General features: G+C 43.4%; 1 protein-coding gene across 1 annotated transcript in view; it reads left to right on the forward strand.

Moving 5' to 3' along the window:
• LOC122802337 (ras GTPase-activating protein 2-like) overlaps positions 1-21,208 on the forward strand; it is a 1,675,609-nt gene that overhangs the window by 1,592,598 nt on the left and 61,803 nt on the right. The window contains exon 15 of the mRNA XM_044071975.1: positions 15,790-15,896. Within this exon, the coding sequence (XP_043927910.1) occupies positions 15,790-15,896 (107 nt within the window). The remainder of the gene's footprint in view (positions 1-15,789; positions 15,897-21,208) is intronic.

Here is a 21,208-nt window from a genome sequence, read left to right on the forward strand (position 1 = left end):
CTTTGGACAGTTGAGAACTATGTGGTGATATGGGCAGAGAATTTAGGCTCTTGCTTACCTGTACCTAAGGAACTGGGTTTGAGTCTGAGTAATTCTAACCAGGCAGGGCAATTTACACACACACACACACACACACACACACACACAAGCATGCACACACACACCAGCTGTTTACAGTAATCCTGCTTAAGTAAAAGGAAAGTTCATTTCGCCGTTACACACACATACCTCTATTCAGCCGTTAAATATAAATTAAGTAATCTCCTGCCGTGTTTCTTCCGCTGAGACAGTTCAGCCATTAAAGTAAAAGGTAAAGGCAGCCTGCTTAAGTTTGAATTAAGTAATCTCCTGCCGACAGTCACAGTTCACACACCCACCCCCTTAAGTAAAGACATCCTGCTTAAGTGAAAGGACAGTTCAGCTGTTGCAGTAAAAGTCTACTGTAAACTTGTAAATGTAAATTAAGTAATCTTCTGCTGACAAGCACACTTGAGCAGTTAAATATCTCCTGGAAAAGGCATACTAAAGTAAAAAGAAGGTTCATTTCTCCTGTTGTAACAGCCAGCCAGGTTAAAAAAAAAAAAATGTTCTCCCGCACAGACAATTCAGCCGTTACACACACCTCTATTAAGTAAAGGCAATGCCGGACACAGTAAATCTCTGACGTTAACAAAGCGGTAGTTAGAAAAATAATGGTGTGTTGTCAGCATGAGAGTACTGTCAGCCCACAGCAACATAATATAATTATATCAGTTGCGTCCACAAAACATAACTGAAGACTAGTTATTACCACGTCATAACTGAAGGCCTGATGTTAAGTTGTCCATCTCGCCTTCGTTCTTGCTGTTTGGTTCGGAACCAATCCTCGGCTCCGACTCGGCCATCTTCTATAGCTCGAGAGCTTTTTACTGGCTCGAGGCTACTCCTTATCCCAGAATGCCCAGCATCAGCTACCCAGATCTCATTTGCCGCTTCAGCTGTGAGGTTGCTTCGTTACTGGCTCAGGCTTAGTATAGATTTTTTCTATTATAATTGTTGTTTATTCTTAAAAATTTGTCAAGTTTTTTTATCAAGTTTTTGTCTAGATATATTACTTTATCCCTTATTGCCTTCTTGTGTGTTGTAGCTTTGTTGGCCATCACTCCATAACTCGCAGGCCTTCTGATTCCCCTGAACTCGTTTAAATTAGAGAGTCCCCCCCCCCCCTTAGGACAGCTGTTTAAATTAGAGGCGCTCCTTTCTGTTCCTTAACTGTAAAAAAAAAAAAAAAAAAAGACTGTTTCTTAGTTTTGTAGTATAGCATTTTCTTGTTGTGGTTGTTGTTAGGAAAATGTCTAAAGATACCAAGGTATCTGGCTTCAAAAAGTGTGACCCATGCTGTCAGAAAATGTCTCTGACAGATGGGCACACTAGTTGTGTATATTGTTTGGGCGCTGTTCACCTGCAGGACTCCAGTTCTGTATGTCACGCTTTTAGTCCAAGGGTCCTGCAGGAGCGCAAAAAGAAATTAATCCTTCGGGGATTATTGAAGCCTCAGGATTCTCTGGCTAAAAGTACTCGGCCAGCGAAATCCCCTAAGTCTGTCAAGCCGTCAGCTCCACCTTCGGAGCTGACTCCTTTACTTGACCAACCAAGTATGTCGGTGCCGGCTGGCACCGACAACGCAACTCCTCCATCGGCTCCATCTGCTATTTTGGAGCTGTCTCAGAGCCATAAGAGACTGAGGTCTCCGTCCTTGGAGTCCATCCACTCGGCACCTCAGTCACCCTTGTTACAGAGTGAATGTAGCCATCATTCTTCCCACTCCTCTCTATTATCAGATCATGATGTGGGAGAGTAGTAAGTAGGTTGCTTAAGTCACAGACACTGGCAAAATTACTGTCCAGCCCACCTCAACAGGTATCTGCTCCAACCGCCTCTATTTCCGTTCCTCCTCTGACTACATTTAGCTCAGAACCAGAGACCAAGGATCCGCAGGTAGTAGAATCATCGGTGCCGATCATCATCTCTCCTTCGGTTCCGACGTCTGCTCCGATTACCTCGATTGTACCTTCTATTGAGGGATCTGGGCGCTGGGGCTCTCTCGTGGGCTCTGAGGGGGGGAGTGGCATCGGACCCTTGTCCGACCCCGTTCTCCCCCTCGGAGCTTCGGCGCAGGTGAGCTCGGCTCTAACATCGGCCTTGGAGCCTTCATCCTCAACATGGAGAAGGACTCGTGTTTCTTCGGAGCCGGAGCTTTCTCTGCCTAGAGGTCGGGACACCTTCGAAGTCATGTGGAGTGTGCTGTCCCCCAAAACAGCTCTACTGCCAGCTCCATCGGCTCCTCCCCTCGTGGTGTCTGTTCCAACCTCTACTCTTCCTCCAGACCCCAAGCGTAGGGAACCTATGCCCCAGGACACCCCATTGGGTGATCCCTCTTCTTCCAAAGCCTCCCCTGATCACTTGGAAGAGCCTCCCGGAAGAAGTGCAAGAGGAAGCACATAGACTCCCCTGAATCTGTCACCTCAGATACAGACATGGATGAATCGGAAGGGTCCCCAAGGTCCCCCTCTGAAGATGTTTCCTTTTCGGACATCCTTGAAATGCTTAGACAGAGGAGGTACTGGACTTCCCTAGCCCCTACCGAGGACGAGTCTGTATACCTGGACGCATTCGGTTCCCGACCTTCCACCTCCTGGGTATCTCCTCCTTTCGATCCACTCATGTCTGTAGTGGCTCGAAAGGCTTGGTCAGCTCCAGATTCTGTGGAACCTACTCCAAGGAGACCAAATAAATTTATTACAGCCCCCCCCCCCCCAGGACAAACAGTTCCTCTCCAAAGGTGTGCCCGTTGATGCCATAGTGGTAGCAGCAGCCACCAAGAAAGAGCAGAAACCTCTTCATCTGTTCATCCTCCAAACAGAGTCTCGGACGATGGACAGATATGGAAAGCAAATGTTTTTTTCAGCGACCTTTTCAATGAGGTCCCTGAACTATCTATGCCATTTTACACATCTTCAAAGGGATCTCCTGAAAGAGCTTGGAGATACCTTCAAGATCCTACAGCTGAGGGAGTACCAGCCAAATTAGCTTCTCAGCTTGCGACTCTTAATTCCATAGTCAACTCCTCCATGAGGCTGATTTCCTATGCAGCCGATGGAGCGAGCAGAGCTGCAGGGACAGGTGTGGCTCTCAGGAGACATGCTTGGATGCGGCTGTGTCAGTTTGTGGAACCCTTTCGAGCATCCTTCACCAATACTCCCTTTGATGGCTTTTTTCTCTTTGGGTCTCAGGTGAAAGACACATTGACCAGGTGTGAGCAGGAAGGCAAGACTCTCTCTGCCATGGGAGTCTGTTTTTCCACCCCTTCCAGACCTTAACCCAAGGGTCAGAAGAGCGAAAAGATGTGGTTCCGAAAATCCCAGGGATCCTTGCCTGACACACGTGGTGATTTTTCCCCCAGGGGCAGAGGGGGAAACAACAACAGACGCCGCCCTCGTGGCAGAGGGGGACCGCAAAACCAGGGTGACAGAGACACTTTCTCTGCCAAGCCCTTCCAGCATCCCTGAAGGGTTGCCCGACTGCTCACCTCTGGAGGCAGTCGGGGGAAGACTTTCGCTGTACCCAAAAGCCTGGCAAAATATAACGAGACACATGGGTAGTATCCATTATATCCAGAGGTTACAAAATTCCCTTCCATCAATCCCCATAGAATCAAAAAAGCCCATCCCAGATGTCCTACCCAATCTAAGGGATCAAGCAGTCACAGAAGTTTCAAGACTGCTAGAAAAAAAGAGCCATTCAAGAAGTCCCAGCAGACCAACTAGGATCTGGAACTTACTCAAGATTCTTTTTATTACCAAAAAAGACAGGGGACTGGAGACCAATACTGGATCTCAGCAGATTGAACAAATCTGTACAAAAAGAGAAGTTCTGGATGGTGACACTGCAGTCCATTTTCCCTTTTCTGGGTCAGGACAATTGGATGTGCTTGCTAGATCTTCAGGACGCGTACTACCATATCAAGATGGACAGACGCTCCAGGAGATTCCTTCGCTTCTGGGTAGGGGCCAGTCATTACCAGTTCAGAGCTCTGCCCTTTGGTCTCACCTCAGCCCCCAGGGTGTTCACCAAGTGTATGGCAGTAGTCACGGCTCACCTGAGGCGTCAAGGATTCCAGGTGTTTCCCTATCTAGATGACTGGCTCCTGGCTGCTACCACCAGGCATCAACTCTTAGAGGCACGGGATTATACCGTCACATCATGCACTCAACTAGGCATCACAGTAAATTTCGAAAAATCTGCCTTGTTGCCCTGTCAGTCTATCACATACATAGGAGCAGAATTAAACACAAAAGAAATGTTTGCAAGACTACCACTGGAAAGAGTTTCCACTATTCGTCAACAAGTGTTATTTCTAATACAGAGGGAAAAGGATTCAAGTCAGATATGTCCTCCAAGCTCTAGGCTCCATGGCAGCTGCCATTCTTTTTGTCCCATTAGCGCGTTTCCACATGAGAATCCTTCAGTGGCTTCTTTTCACGCAGTGGTCTTTCCAGGAGCTACCCATGTCTCACATGATCCTAATCACAGAAACATGCAAAAGGCACCTTTCTTGGTGGATGGCCTCTCCACTAGTAATTCAGGGCAGACCTTTCATACAACCCCCTCCGGTAGCCACAGTGACCACGGACGCCTCCCTGATAGGGTGTGGGGGGGGCATTATCTAGGCAGGACAGTCCAAGGCACTTGGCAACCTCGCGAGTACCATCTGCATATCAATGTCCTAGAAATGAGAGCGGTGCTCCTGGCGTTGCAAGCCCTTCAAGACTCTCTTCCTTCCGGGACCATTGCAGTCCAAACGGACAACATGTCAGTGGTGTGGTGCATCAACAAACAGGACGGGACCAGGTCTTACCCCTTGTGTCAAGAAGCACTCAGACTGTGGCAATGGGTGATTTCCTCCCAACATTTTCTGATAGCAATGCACATCCCTGGGAAATGCAACATCAGAGCGGACAGGCTCAGCAGAGCTATCCTCATGCCTCACGAGTGGTCTCTGAATCAGGAAGTTGCAGATCTCATCTTCTGCAAATGGGGACAGCCTTGCGGCGACCTATTTGCCACTCCTCTCAACAACAAATGCAGCAGTTACTTCTCCCTACTTCCTCTTCCAAGTCATATACCCAGAGATGCTCTAGCCCATGATTGGCCTCAGGGACTCTCTTACGCTTTTCCCCCTTTTCCCCTAATACCAAGACTCATACAGAAAGCAAAATCGTTGGGTTGCAAAATGATTCTCATTGCCCCATATTGGCCTCGACAGATATGCGTGTTTCACTGTTGCAGTCATTACAATTGGGTTATCCTGCTGGCAGGCTACCCGCATTCTGCCTGAATTCCAAAGTCCTGGTCTGGCGTCGGTTGCTGTCACCTCCTCCCTGATGTCAGTGCGACAGGGGTATAAAAGCTGACAGCATTTTCTTCAGTCTTTCTTGCCGCGCGGTTCCCGAAGCAAAAGCAGTTCGCAAGTGCCGGTTGGCCGACTCCTGAGATTTTCAAGTTCGAATTTCAGATCCGAAGTCTTCATTAAAGCTAAGTACCCCATTGGGGAAACTTTTTTCTTGCTCTAGACCGATGTCAGAAAAAGTTGTTAATTGTATTTCTTGTGGGAAGCAAATACCTCATAAGGATTTTCATTCTTACTGTATTCCTTGCCTAGGCCCTGACCACGACATTGCTAGTTGTCAGTTTTGTGCTACATTTAACCAAGGCACTATTAAGCATCAGTACGATTTTGCATTTCATTATTTTGGCAGAAGATTTAATTATATAATGCCATCGGAGCAGCCGACTACCAGAATTTATAAAAAACGCAAAGACAAAGAAAAGGACAGGCATCCGTGGTCCAAAACCGACGACAAGGTTTCGTCTAGGCCAGTCGCCGGTTCTCAGTGAGGCGCTTTCACAGCCCCTGACGCCCGCTACCTCGGAGCCACAGGCCGCTTCCGACTCCCACATGGAGCCAACTAGGCCGCTGGAAACTCAAGGTATTGGACCCTAGGAAACTATTCCCTCAGATGGGTCCTGAGCCGCTGAGCAAGCATCTGCTTCTGAGGGTGTTTTCAGGCCTACACAGTTATATGTAAAAACGACTTCAGCTTCAAAGGCAAAGACTAAAGCACCTCTAAAGACAAAGAAACAAGTACAACATTGCCCTGGACAGGCCTCCATGCCTAAAAAACAGATGCTTAAAATGGCCGAAGACCTAATTACTTTGATCAGGGGTTCCCATTCCCCTCCAGATAAGAGACCTAGGCAAGAAACACAGTATGAATCTTCAGGTCAGGTTTCCATTTCCTCTGATTCCTCTTCTGAACAGGGATAGTCTCTTCCTCCTTATGAGGATTCTGATGCTGAAAAATATATCCCTTCAGCCTCTCCTCCTGAAGATTATTCTTTTGGGGAGACCCTGCATACTATGAGGGAGCATTTTCATTGGGAGAGCCAAGATTACTCAGAATCTAAGAAAAGGCTCAGAGATTTTCTTTTATTACCTCAGCACAGGCCCCTTGCTATTCCTCCTGTTTTAGACATTGTAGATGATGTATTTATAGAGTCCAGTCTTACTCCTGACTCTCTACCACCAGCTCCTGTTAAGCCAGACAGATACTACAGGATTCCTGATTCACATAAATTTCTTTATAAAAACCCTGCTGCTGACCCAGAAACTATATCTCAGGGTCCCAAAGGGGTCAAGGCGTCCACTGCAAAAAATCCTATCCCCTGTGATAGGGATTCAAGGGCCCTGGACAGATGGGGGAAAAAGATTTACACTTCTACTACCTTGGCTCTAAGGGCCTTAAATTGTCAGTTTCATATGCTTAAATATCAACAATATCTTATGTCACTACTAAAACAGAAAATGTTGACAAATTCTGAATGTGCAGAAAACAAAGAAATGCAGGATTTATTGCATGCAGCTGAACAAGTGGGAAAGCATACTTTGCAATGTGGTTTTGATTCTCTGGAGGCCTCCTGCAGGGCCGTTGTTACGGGTTCTGTCATTAGGAGGCATGCTTGGTTAAAGGAATAGAATCTGCCTGATCATGTTAAAGCAAAATTATTAGATGATCCATTACAGCATGATACCTTGTTTGGTATTAAAGCAGAAGAGGTGTTGAAGAAAATGGAGGACAAAGCTAAATCTATGCCAACAGTGAAGGATTTCTTACAGGTACAACCTCCCAGATTTAGCAGGAACTGGCCTGCAAAAAATTGGTCCTTTCCAGTGTCAGATAGGCCACAAAGAGGCAGATACAGACACCCCAGAGGCAGATCCCAGCCCCAGGGCTCATACAGGTCTAAACAATGGGGTGCTTCTACCTCCAAAAGTGGAGAAGATAAATCACAGCCATACAGGAAACGGTCTGAATGACTTTCCCCTGCCAGCACCAAGCACTTATCTTCTGGCAGCCCCTTTAGGGGAAAACTAGCACTTTTTTCACAAAATTGGCACATGATCACCCAGGACAAATGGGTCCTGACTGTAGTTTCTAAAGGCTACAGGTTCCATTTTCACACCCTGCCAAGGGCAAATGGAATGCCAGACCTGCCACACAATCAATGGGCAGAGGCTCAAAAACAAGTTTCAGCCCTCATGGACATGAGGGCCATTCAGCGAGTGCCACAGCAAGAGCAGGGACTAGGATTTTACTCAAGACTCTTCTTGGTGCCCAGAAAGGACAATGCATGGAGACCAATACTGGACCTGTCTATTCTAAACACATTTATGGATATTCCGAAATTCAAAATGTTGACTCTGCAGCAGCTTCTGCCCATGCTGGGCAAGAAGGCATGGCTTGTGACTTTAGACCTAAAAGAGGCATACCTGTATGTCCCAATCCGACATTCATGCAGATGATACCTCAGATTTATAGCTGGCTCAATGCACTACCAATTCTCTGCACTGCCCTTTGGCTTATCTACTGTGCCCAGGGTCTTCACAAAATGCCTGGCACCAGTAATTGCATTTTTCAGACAAAGAGGAATACAAATTTATCCTTACTTGGACAATCGCCTTATTCAAGCAGAGAACAAGGACATTTTACTACAACATCTGGCATTTGTAAAAATATTACTAACATGCCTAGGGTACACAGTAAACGAAAAGAAATCAAAACTAGTACCCTCACAAGAGATAATATTCCTTGGTGCAAGCTTAAATACAACTGCCCAGATGACTTATCTCACGCCAGACAAAGACAACTGACTACTTATTTCAAAATGTTGGCACCAAAGACCCAGTTATCTGCAAGAAAAATTCTACAGGCTTTGGGCTTCATGGCATCCTGCATTGTGCTAATTCCATATGCAAGACTACGTATGAGGAAACTACACTGGTATCTAAAAAGTGTTTGGGCTCAACATTGCCACAGCCTGGAAACAATAATTACCCTCATTCCCTGCCTGCAATAGGAGTTTCGATGGTGGGCAGAGGCCTGTCACCACAACAAGGGACAGCCTTTCACTTTACCCACAGCCAGGCAAACATTAACAACAGATGCATCAGATTATGCTTGGGGGGGGCCCATAGACTCAATCTGTGCAGCTGCCACTTGGGCAAACCCTCACACTTTTATCTCTCATTACAAGGTGGATATGGTCTCCTGGAGCAGAGCTTCCTTTGGTTCTAGTCTGTTGCAATGAGCCACATGGGATTTTAGGTGCTAGGGACGCTGTCCCAAACAGCAAGAATGAAGGTGAGATGGACAACTTAACATTAAGAAGTTATGTACCTACCATAATGTTCCATGTTAGTTTTCTTCATCTCGGCTTCCTTCTTGCGCCCCTCCCTCCTTCCCCCTTCCTAGAGGATTGAGAGGAGTTCCTTTTTTTTCACTGGCTGAGTATCTTTTATTACTTCACATGCCAGTTAATTTATTACTCTTTCCTTGTTTAGATGTATTGAACAACCAGTTTTTAGGTAACTGGTTACTCTACTTATGTCTAGTGTACGTTATCACAAATGAGATCTGGGTAGCTGATGCTGGGCATTCTGGGATAAGGGGTAGCCTCGAGCCAATAAACAGCTCTCGAGCTATAGAAGATGGCTGAGTCGGAGCCGAGGATCGGCTCTGAACCAAACAGCAAGAAGGAAGGCGAGATGAAGACAGCTAACATGGAACGTTATGGTAGGTACATAACTTATTTTTATTACCACGTCATAACAGAAATACAAGTCCCCGTAAGCCTGACTGTGAACACCCTTCATTAGCCCTGTGAGGTAACAAGCACCTGCAGCATAAATAGAAATGGGGGACCTGCAACCAGGGCAAAATACCAATAAAACACGTCCACTCATCTTACAAAACAGCAGTTGTGAAGTCAGTTAGAAGTGTGTAAACAATGTGAGGAAATACCACTTTGCTTTCTTACATCACTATATATATTTTTTTCCAGTTCCACTGACACTGGGGGGGGGACCTTCAGCAGTGGTGTGTTAGGCCCTACTTTCGTCTGCTGCCTGCCATTTGGAGCCAAAACCGACACTGTCACGGCACTGTATGCTGCATCACGACCAACTACTTCACTTAGTTTAGTTTGAAAGATCTTTATTGCGACAGGAACTCACAAACAGACCAAAGACAAAGGCAAGCGAGCATCATACTAGGAGCAAGGTTTTCCATAAATGTGCAAGCGAGACTGTTGGGTGTGGGACATTGTGGGTAGATAAATGTTTTCAGATGTGTTTGTCTTTCTGTGTATTTAGTTTTCCATGAAATAAGCCTAAATTTATTTATTTAGAGCAGCAGTTATCCGGGGAAGAAGATGCATTTGGAAAGTTTCTAACTCTTGTTGCTTGGTTGGCTGCGGAACTGTTGGATTTTTGCTGCCCTGTTAATTTGAATTTAGAGGAGTACTGTGGATTACATATAAATGACACTGATTAGCCACATTTTTTTCTTAAGTACATTTGATAAATTTTGACTTTTTATAACTACATTAGCTTAAGGAAGTGAATTCATGTAATGAACACACTCTAATGTTATAAGATGAATGGATTTTCATTGTATAGTTGTAGACTTCTCATAAGAACATTTTAATGAGGCAGACAACAAATAAGCATATCATATTTTGTAACAATTTTGTACTGTCTGCCACAAATTTCTGCAGCTGAGTGAGCCATAATACTGACATTTTAAAGGTTAATTTGTTTGCTTCTAACTTACAAGTCCATGGTAAGGACAGCAAGAGCAATTTTCAACCATATCTACAGCTGTGACATAGGCATCCTGCTTAATTAAAAAGACAGCTCAGCCGTTAGGTTGGTAGAAACACACACTCACTTTTAAGTAAATTAGCACAGTGTTAGCCATTAAGCAAGTAAATTGCATTATAAATTAAGTAACAACAGCTAGTGTTTTACCTGGGGTGGAGGAGTAGCTGAGCTGAGCTGAGCCGAGCCAGGGGAGGCCTGCAGACATTAAATAAGTAAACTAACTGCTGCTGTTTGTATTGCAAGGATGAGCCAAGCCGAGGAAGAAAGCTGTGATGTGCACTCACAGACTGGTCTGCAATACTGACGTCATCGCATGTGATGACGTCAGGAGTAAAAAAATCAACAACAAAAAAAAAACACCAGGAAATTAAAGGGGCCACGCGGGAATTCATGGCATCCCAATATTTTGCCTTCAAAATCATTTTTTACCGAGGAACTCAATACAGTTGAGAGGTATGCACTGCACCTTGGTCTCACCACAGCCCCCAGGGTGTTCACCAAATGCATGGCAATTGTAGCAGCTCACTTAAGGAGACAGGGATTCCAGGTGTTTCCATATTTAGACAACTGGCTCCTCACCGCCTCCACCAGGCATCTGCTGCTTTACACCTTGGACTACATTCTACACCTTGCCAAGTCCTTAGGCATTTCAATAAATGGAGAAAAATCTCAACTGTCTCCCACAAAGGAGGTAGAATTCATTGTAGTGAAGCTAAACACAAAGTCTTGCATGGCTTCCCTCTGTCATCACAGACTGGTAAAGTTAAGATTGCAACTGCAAGTGATACTCTCAAGACCAGGTTTCTACTTGCCTAGTCTTGCAATTTCTTGGGTCCATGGCAGAGACAATCACTTTAATTCCCCTAGCGAGGTACCACATGAGGCTACTTCAGTGGCTCCTGGCATCACAGTGGTCACTGTTAACTCACCCAGTGTTTCTCAAACAAGGGAGAATATTGCTTGCATTTGTTGGACAGAACAAAATCATTTAGGAAATCAGGCCAACTGTTTCTTTTTCTGGTACTAGACTGTGCAAACTAGTTTCAAAAGTTACTCTGTCAAAATGGTTGAGAGACTGCATTACATTTGTTTATGGTCAAAATAAACTAAACATAGCAACAAAAGTTAGAGCTCTTTCTACCAGATCTGTTTCCAGTTCAGTAGTTTTTCATTCCAGAGCTTCGATGGATGATATATACACAGCCACAACTTGGGCTACCCGTCATGCCTTTATGACTCATTACAAATTGGATATGGTCTCCAGGGGAAGAGCATCCTTTGGCTCTGTGGTGATCAGGAATATCCTTCCTTATGGCTTCCCAAGGTCTAAAGTAGCTGGGGACTCTGTCCCAACAGTCAGGTATGAATGAAGATTGACAACATCAGATAAAGAAGTTATGTCTTACTGTAATGTTCCATCTGTGTTGTCGATCTTCATTCATTCTTGACGTCCCACCCTCCTGCCCCCTTCGAAAGAATCCTGGAGTTTCAGAATTAGTCCTGGGATCCTAGTAGGGTTGTTGCTCAGACAAAGCTTCCATGATTTTCTTCATGATGGGAAAACTTGATCTGAGGTAAAGGGAAGAGAGGCAATGTGGATAGCCTTAGCTTGAGAGTTTTTGACTGGAACGAGCTTGATGTAATGGCCAAGTCCATTCCGAGGATCGGAACTGAACTCAGCAGTCAAGAATGAATGAAGATCGACAACACAGATGGAACGTTATGGTAAGACATAACTTCTTTTTATTTCCATTGCATACACCAAAGTTTTTACAATTTTAAAGCATTTTAAAATATTCTATTTATATCTGAAAATATTTTCTCTTTGCTTCAACCTCATAAAAACTGTCTGTTATTGTTTGATGGTTTATTGTATTATATTATTGTTGGAATTTTTCAACATGCATTTAAGTTTTTGAAATTTGAGTTTATTTATCTTGAATAAATTAAATTATATATATATATATATATATATATATATATATATATATATATATATATATATATATATATATGTATATGGATTCACTTTATAAGCTCGAATTCTGAAGTCTTGAATTACAGAATCTTGAGCCTATAAAGTAGAAAATCCAAATACCCAAAACCACACAGTCATGAAGCCCTAAATCCCGAAACTGCGAAATTCAAACTCCCAACACTTTCAAACACCATTACAACACACACGCACACAACTAAACAAGCACACACACCTACCCTTATTATAAGCCCCCCTGTACCATGCCACTTAAATATTCTAACTACATACACAAAAATACCACCACACAAACTATATTCCTCTCGCACATACACATCACAGTAACAACACACAGTAAAGCGCTTACCCAATGCCCTTAAACATAAACACTTACCTGAATCCACAAACACTTTTTTTTTTGGGGGGGGGGGGGTTATGTATTTTATAGGTGTCACAATAGATAAGCACTAGTTCACATTATATTATATGAAATGGAGTTTTTTTTTTTGGAATCTAAGCAGGGTTGGTCTTGGTTAGTACTTGGATGGGAGACCACCTGGGAACACTAAGTGCTGGGGGGTTGGTCTGGGGGAAGTGATGTCATTGTAGAAGGTTGTCACATGATTGTTCTTTGCTATAAAACTTCCTGTGAAATATGTAATAGTATCTGATGAAGTTTCAAACTATTGAGATGAAAGCACTTATTGGATGTGTATACATGTATGTTTCTGACTTTTTTGCTCATTAAAGTATGTTTTTAATCTTCACTTATGAATGGGCCTTTGAGATTATAAGCATTTTGTCGATTTAATTGAACGGATATATGTAGTGAACTGTTGGGAACCGTAAGGAACACAGTGTGTGTTTTTATTTTGATGGATAACTACATATTAGCCCTAATGAGTATTACTGGGATCACACCATAGATAATTTGAAGAGACTCATGAATGGGATAAAGCAGTTAAGAACTGCCTCTGTCCATTAGTAGTACAGGGGGCAGTAGTTTGACAGCCTACTTAGAGGTGATAAGGAACTGTAACAGACTGTGGGGAATGAAAGGGAGGAGAGAAGAGAGAGACACACAGTGGGTGGGGAATAGGCAGCAGACAAACAAAAGTGAGTCAATACAGGAAATTGCATTAATCCCAGAGTATAGGCAGTATTGGCAATATGGCTCACTTCAGTTTGTGATCATGTAGCACTGCTGTCCTATTACTAGATGCTGTTCATGTAACAGGATCTAAGGATGTCCCTGAAGGGAGGAGCCAGTGTTTCAGTGTCTTAATAAGTGAGAGGGATACCAAAGGTTAGGAGGTTAGAAACTGAAAATCATGTTGTCTGATTGTGCTTTGTTTGAGGGACGTCAAGCAGGTAGCTTCCATGTGAAGAATTCTTGGACCTGTTTGTGTACATTGCAGAGTTTGGCACAGTGAGTTTTGGACTTAAAGTTCAACAACCAGAATTATTTATCCATCACAGTGGTGGATTCTGAGAGAAAAAAACAGAAATATTTCACTGTAGGCTTTCAAGCTTTTTAGCATGAAGGCAGTTAATGATTAGTGATAATACTACAGTCTGTGGAAGGAGAGTCCCTTGTCTTAGGGGGTAAAGATTGAAGGAAGTCATTTGGACCATGGAAACTAATAACGGCACCAGTGATAAAAGGCTGCTATCTAATAAACTACAACTGGTATTGTACAAAGATAGGATGGAATCCCCTCATGTAACCACTGAAAGAAATAAAGCAACATATGCAAAGCCAGTAATATCCTAAGCCTTCAGATTCAAACAAAGTTAAATTTGGTGAAAAAGATGTACCAGAACACATTCACTGATTAAGGGCCATTATACCTTTCTTTGGTCTTCCAGTGTCTCACACACACACACACACACACACACACACACACACACACACACACACACACACACACACACACATATATGCTTTATTTAACCATTCATAGTTAAATGTGAAAGAGTAAAAGAAACAAACGTATGTTTAAAAAAATATTTAATCAGAACAATTATGCCAGGGAGAAAATAAGAGATAGAAAATGTCATAACTGTTAACAAATTGAGACTTTCTAAAAAATATTAGTATGCATCAAAGTGCAGTCATAAACATAATAAGGTAAATGTGCAACTATTAAGTTCAAAAATCCTTATAAACTCTGTCTTTTACACCATCTCAAAATGAGTTGTGTAAACACGACTAATGGTTTAAATCATGCTGTTAATTTTAGTTTCAAATCCATGAGTGATTAGATCTACAACCTTGTCAGCCCAAGACATTCAGCTCATTTAATTATTAACTATTTCCTCTAACTATTTTTAAGGACTTGGTTATCTTCTGCATAGCTTGCTGGTCAGTTCAACAAATTCCTATAATGCTGGGAGAGCTGGATTTTTCCAGCATTTAGTGAAACACTGCTTGTATACCAAAGAAATGATGAGTAAGTGACCCTACTAAGACGAGGACATACCCCTCAAATAGCATTCTACAGGTATTAACATATTAAACAGTGAAAGATCAAGTCAGGAAATATTTTGATTATAAGTGTTCTTGTAGTGGAGTACATAGAGATTTTAGTTTATGGCAGTCCAAAAAAAACTTTATTCCCTCGACAACTAAAATGCTCGAATATAAATAGCCCGACACATAAAGCCCGAACGCTGACTCACCCGAAATGCGTATGTCCCGAAACCTGAAATATCGATGCAGGTAAGTTGCCCACGATCCCTAACACCACTGTTATAATTTCTCACAGTGTGAACATTTTTGTAAGGTTAGGTAAGGTTTGTATATTACATACAGACTTTACCTAACTTTACAAAAATGTTCACACCGTGAGAAATTAGAAGTACGTTTACGTTTTCTGGTGCCTTTTCCCTTCACCGGAAAATGTAAACGTACTTCTAATTTCTCACAGTATGAACATTTTTGTAAGGTTAGGTAAAGTTTGTATATATAGAAACTTTACCTAATCTTACAAAAATGTTTGCGTAGTGAAAAAAACTGAAGTACATTTACGTTTTCTGGTAAAGGGAAACAGTCCTCTGCTTGATTCAGTACAGTGGTGTTAGGGATCGTGGACAAAGTAGGTGATTTGCTGTTTCAGGTTTCGGGATATTCGCGTTTCGGGTGAGTCAGCGTTCGGGCTTTATGTTTCGGGCTATTTCTATTCGAGCATTTTAGTTGTCGAAGGAATAGAGTAGACCCCAGTTGCTGGAGCAAATGTTGCTTTCTTTTTATCAGGGTCTCTGTACAGTACTGTGTTTGCTATGCTTCATTATTATTGTTTTGTAGCTGCAGGCCTGTTTTCTTACCCATTTGCATTTATTGTTTGAAACTGTGAAATGTTTTTCCATCCTTAAATTCCTTGCAGCAAATACCATTACAAGTTAAAAAACAAATTGAAAAAATAAAGTTAAGAAAGTAATACAGTGTAACTGAACCTGGTAAACACTTGAGTTGTCTTACTGGTTATTAATGTTTTTCATAATTATTTTGTCAGGACTTATTTATGCATATTTTTTTTTTATATTTTTGCAGATGACCTCCATGTTCAATATTCTGCAGTGAGCAGCTTTGTTTTCCTTCGCTTTTTTGCAGTAGCTGTTGTATCGCCACACAGTTTTCATTTGCGACCTCATCATCCAGTAAGTACAACACAACTGAACTACATTGTTATACATATTACTGTTATGAGCAAGAGTGTGTGTGTGTGTATACATATTGTGCTCTGTGTATGGGAGACACGTTTATTCACATGGACATGTATTGTGCATTGATGTGTAATGTGCAACATGTTGCACGCATGTGTGTTCTGAAATTGTGCACTGTGTTCATGCATATACATTCATTCCCCTGCTATGTATTTTGTACACCATTTGAGGGTATGTACTTATTCCCCTTCATTTATATTTTGCTCCAAACTTGAAAAAATGCTGTCAGCCCATTTATTCTCAAGGTTGATTTGGGGTGAAATACTGTGGTATCTGTGTACTATGAGGTAAATTCTGTCAGGCTCACCGAAGAATTTGTGGTCTCTATCAAGATGGGTAATGCTACTTGATTACAGAAATAAGTGTATTTATGCATAGATTGGCAAATATTTTTTTGCACACTGAGGAACATGAGAGTCATACGATTCTGGAACTAGTTACACTGCCTGTTTCCCTCTAGATGAGTGAGCCAAGCATCAGACGTTCACCCCCACCCCTCCTGCCTCAGTCATTCCATCACTCTTGAAATTCTGGCAGTGTTTGTTAAAAGCTTATGCATGACCTGATTATACCTATTCCCAAATGCTTCTCCCCCAGGACTTTGTCCTTTGTCTGCTAACTAAAATAATTGAAAAAAATATATACTCAATTTGCTGAGCATGTAAATACATATGAACTTCTAATTGGTTCATGAAATAGATTTGGATTAGACCATAACATGATGACAGCAATATACACATTTACAGACAGGCTATGTGCCAGTGTGGAGAAGGGGTAGTTAACAGGTGATGTTCTTCATCTCACATTGCTGCAGTCCTTACACTTGGGTAGTCCGCTGTCCTCGGTCGGCCCGAATATCAAAGTATAAGGCTGACGTCGGTCAAGGCGCATTAGACTGACATCAGGACGTCAGGGTACAAATGCGCATGACCGACGTCATATCCTCAGTCTTTTTTGCCGCATGGTCCGATGCAGAAGCAGCATTGCAAGTGCCGGTTGGCATTCTGAAATTTTTCGATTTCGGAGTTTCAGACCGAGTCAAAGTTGGCTAAGTACCCCGTTGGGAATATTTTAGTTTTTCTTGCCTCAGTGGTTTACCGGATGTCAGAAAAAGTGAATAATTGTATTTCTTGTGGGAAACAGATACCGCATAGAGACTATCATACTTTGTGTATTCCTTGTTTAGGGCCTGAGCACGACGTTGTTGGGTGTCACTCTTGTGCTAGATTCAATAAGCGCACTATAAAGAGAAGGTTAGATTGTGCCAGGTTAGTCTTCGGGAAGCGGTGCAATTATAAAATGCCGTCGGATGCTCCGGCGCCGCTTCAAGAAGCGCAAGGACAAAGCAGTTAAGCCTAGGCTAGAAGAACCGTCCGTACCGGACGCCGGTTCTTTAGAGGTGTCGGTGGAGCCGGTGGTTCCACCGGAGGTTTCTTTGGGATCCCAGGGAGAGACTTTGTTATTGCAGGATGTGGCCTCTCAGGAGGCAGGTCAGGCTGAAGGGGCTTCTCAGGTTACTATACTCCCCTCCCTTCCTAGGGTGGTTAGGCCCTCTCCTTCTGTTTCCAAGGCTTCTCCCAGAGGCAGGCCAAGTTTAGCTTCGGTTGGTGTCACCCCTAGTTCTTCAGGAACTGTGCCCAAGAAGCATATGCTTAAAATGGCAGAAGATTTAATTACTTTGATTAGGGGTTCTTTGCCCCCTCCTGATAAGAGACCTAGGGTGGAGCCTGAGCTAGGGAGTTTTGAGCAGGCTTCGGATGTTTCAGAGTCTTCGGCTGAAGACTTGCAGGAGTATTCTCCTTATTCTGATTCTGATGTGGATGATTCTACTCCTTCTGCTTCTCCTCCTGAGGATTTTTCTTTTTCAGAGACTCTCCATTCCATGAGGGAGCATTTTAAGTGGGAAGGTCAGGACTTCTCTGATTCCAGGAAAAGGCTTAGGGAATTTTTGTTTTTACCCCAGCATAGGCCTTTGGCTATACCTCCTGTTCTGGATGTTGTGGAGGATGTGTTTGCAGAGGCTTCTCTTAATCCTGATTCTTTGCCTCCTGCTCCTGTTAAGCCGGATAGGTATTACAGGGTGCCTGAAGCTCATAAGTATCTTTTTAAGAGTCCTAGGGCAGACCCAGAAACTGTTAGTCAGGGGCCTAAGGGTGTTAAGGCTTCTGTTGTCAAGAATCCGGTTCCTACAGATAAAGAGGCCAGGGCTTTGGATAGATGGGGAAAGAAAGTTTATACTTCTTCCACTCTAGCTATGAGGGCTTTAAATTGCCAGTTCCACATGTTGAAATACCAAAATTATCTCCTTACACAATTGAAGTCTAAGGTTGATGCTCTGGCGGAAGGTATTGATTGTAAAGAGTTACAAGATTTAGTACATGTTTCTGAACAGGTGGGTAAGCATTCTCTGCAATGTGGTTTTGATGCTGTACAGGCCTCGTCTAGGGTGGCTGCCACTTGGTCAGTTCTTCGCAGGCACGCCTGGCTGAGGGATCAGAATTTATCTGACCATGTTAAAACAAGGATTTTAGATGCTCCTTTACAATCTGATGTGTTGTTTGGTTCTCCTGTTGAGGCAGTTTTAAAGAAAATGGAGGACAAGGCTAAGTCTATGCAGACTGTTAAAGATTTTTTGCAGGTCCAGCCTCCAAAGTTTAGTAGAAATTGGCCTACTAAGGGGTGGACGTATCCTTCTTATGATTCCCAGTCTAGGGGTAGATCTAGACGTGGTAGGGGCAGAGCTCAGGGCTCTTTCAGGCCTAGAACAGGGAGGTCTCCTGCACAGTCTTCGGGTGAGGGCAGGGGTCAGTCCTTTCGTAAACAGACCCAATGACCTACCTTTTCAGCTGCCAGAGCCTTCTCGTCTGGCAGCTCCTTTGGGAGGAAGGTTGGCACTTTTCAAAGAAAATTGGAGTTTAATTACCCAAGACAGCTGGGTATTGGATATCATACACCACGGTTACAGGTTTTACTTCCATACCTTGCCTCCTTTCAAAGGCATGCCAGACGTTCCTCCTCAACAAAGACTAGAGGCTCACAAGCAAATTTCTCTGTTACTCCAAATAGGGGCCATTCAGCCGGTCCCTATGCCAGAAGTGGGCCTAGGATTTTATTCTCGCCTGTTCCTAGTACCAAAGAAAGGGAACACGTGGAGACCAATTTTGGACTTATCTATCCTCAACACTTATCTGGACATTCCCAAGTTCAAAATGTTGACGTTACAGCAGCTTTTACCTCTGCTGGGCAAGGATCATTGGATGGTAACTTTGGATCTCAAGGAGGCTTATCTTCATGTTCCTATCAGACTGAGTTGCAGGAAGTATCTGCGTTTTCGAGCTGGGACTTCTCATTATCAGTTCTCTGCATTGCCCTTTGGCTTATCTACTGCGCCCAGAGTGTTCACGAAAGTTCTGGCTCCAGTGATAGCTTTCCTCAGGTTAAAAGGAATACAGATCTATCCTTATTTGGACGATTGCCTGATTCTGGCTCAAGGAAGGACGAGCTTCTTCATCATTTGGATTATGTGATAGCAGTGCTAAGATGCCTGGGGTATTCTGTGAACGAAATAAAGTCCAGTCTAGTACCCTCTCAGGACATGTGCTTTCTGGGTGTGAGACTGAATACAGCATCTCAGATGGCCTTTTGACCCCGGACAAACAAAAGAATCTTTCCCTTTACTTTCATCAGTTGTCTCATCAGTCCAGGCTGACTGCAAGGACAGTCCTTCAAGCCTTGGGGTTCATGGCATCTTGTATTCTGGTGCTTCCCAATGCCAAACTGCATATGAGGAAGCTACAATGGTATCTCAAAATGTATGGACACAGCACTGCCAGGATTTGGACACTGTCATTCAAATAATACCTTGCATTCAAAAGGAATTGTTGTGGTGGGCTCAGGAATGTCACCTAAACAAGGGACTCTCTGTGACCCGGCCAGAGGCGAGTCAGATTCTAACGACAGATGCCTCAGACAAAGCTTGGGGAGCTCATCTGAATGGAAAGTGGATACAAGACAAGTGGCCTGCCAGACTACAACATCTACATATCAACTTGAAAGAGATGTTAGCAGTCCAGTTTGCATTAATAGCTTTCAAGGATTTACTTCTTCCAGGGCAGGTGTTGATTCTAACAGACAACACAACTGTCATGTGGTACATCAACAAGCAAGGCGGAACACATTCTTATCCTCTATGCAGGCAAGCAATGATTTTGTGGGAGACTGCTCTTAGTTTACAGCTAAATCTTCAGGCAAGGTTTCTGCCAGGAGCACAGAACTCCTTAGCAGATGTGTTGAGCAGACAAATTATGGATCCCCACGAGTGGAAATTGGATCCTCATGTATTTCAGAAATTAACAGTGTCATGGGGAACTCCAGACATAGATCTGTTCGCTTCTCCACTAAACCACCAGCTGCCAAAGTTTTGCACAAAAAGGTTTCATCCCACAGCTTGGAAAGTGGATGCTCTTTCTTTCAATTGGAGCAATCTTCATGTGTATGCCTTTCCGCCTCTGCCTCTCCCCCCAAAGGTACTACTGAAGGCCAGACAAGACAAGCCAAGGATGATTTTGATAACTCCAGATTGGCCTCGACAGCATTGGTACCCATTACTGAGAAACCTGGTACGGAAGCCTCCATGGCCTTTGCCTTCGATTCCACACCTGTTGTCTCAGGAGGACAGTCATTTGCTCAACGTCAAGCTTCACTCTCTGCACCCAACAGCCTGGCATATTCTGTTTTGAACCATAGTGGGCCTCCACTTCCACAGCAAGTTTTGAATGTTATTTTGGAAGCTAGAAGGCCTAGTACAAGGAAAGTGTACGCAGATAAATGGAAGAGATTTTTATTTTGGAGTGCAGCAAAGGATTTTGATGTTTCTGAGCCTAATTTAAGTGTGGCTCTTCAATATCTCACTGAGTTACTGGACAAAGGTTTGTCCTTCTCTTCTATTAAGGTTCATGCTGCAGCAATTTCGCTCACTATGATTGTGACCCACCATTGTTTTCACATCCTTTGTTCAAGCAATTTCTTAGAGGGGCAAAGAATATAAGACCCCCACGGGGCTCCTACTCCTGCTTGGGATCTCAATTTTGTGTTGGAGAAACTCACTCTACAACCTTTTGAGCCTGCAGCTACTACTGAATTAAAGTTTTATCATGGAAGACTGCTTTTTGTTGGCTATTACCTCTGCAAGAAGGGTTTCTGAGTTGCAGGCCCTTATGGCGGTTGAGCCTTTCTTAATTTTCCAT

This window comes from Protopterus annectens, chromosome 5.part0, assembly GCF_019279795.1.
Source record: "Protopterus annectens isolate FY-2018-M chromosome 5.part0, PAN1.0, whole genome shotgun sequence".
Classification (NCBI taxonomy): domain Eukaryota; kingdom Metazoa; phylum Chordata; order Ceratodontiformes; family Protopteridae; genus Protopterus; species Protopterus annectens.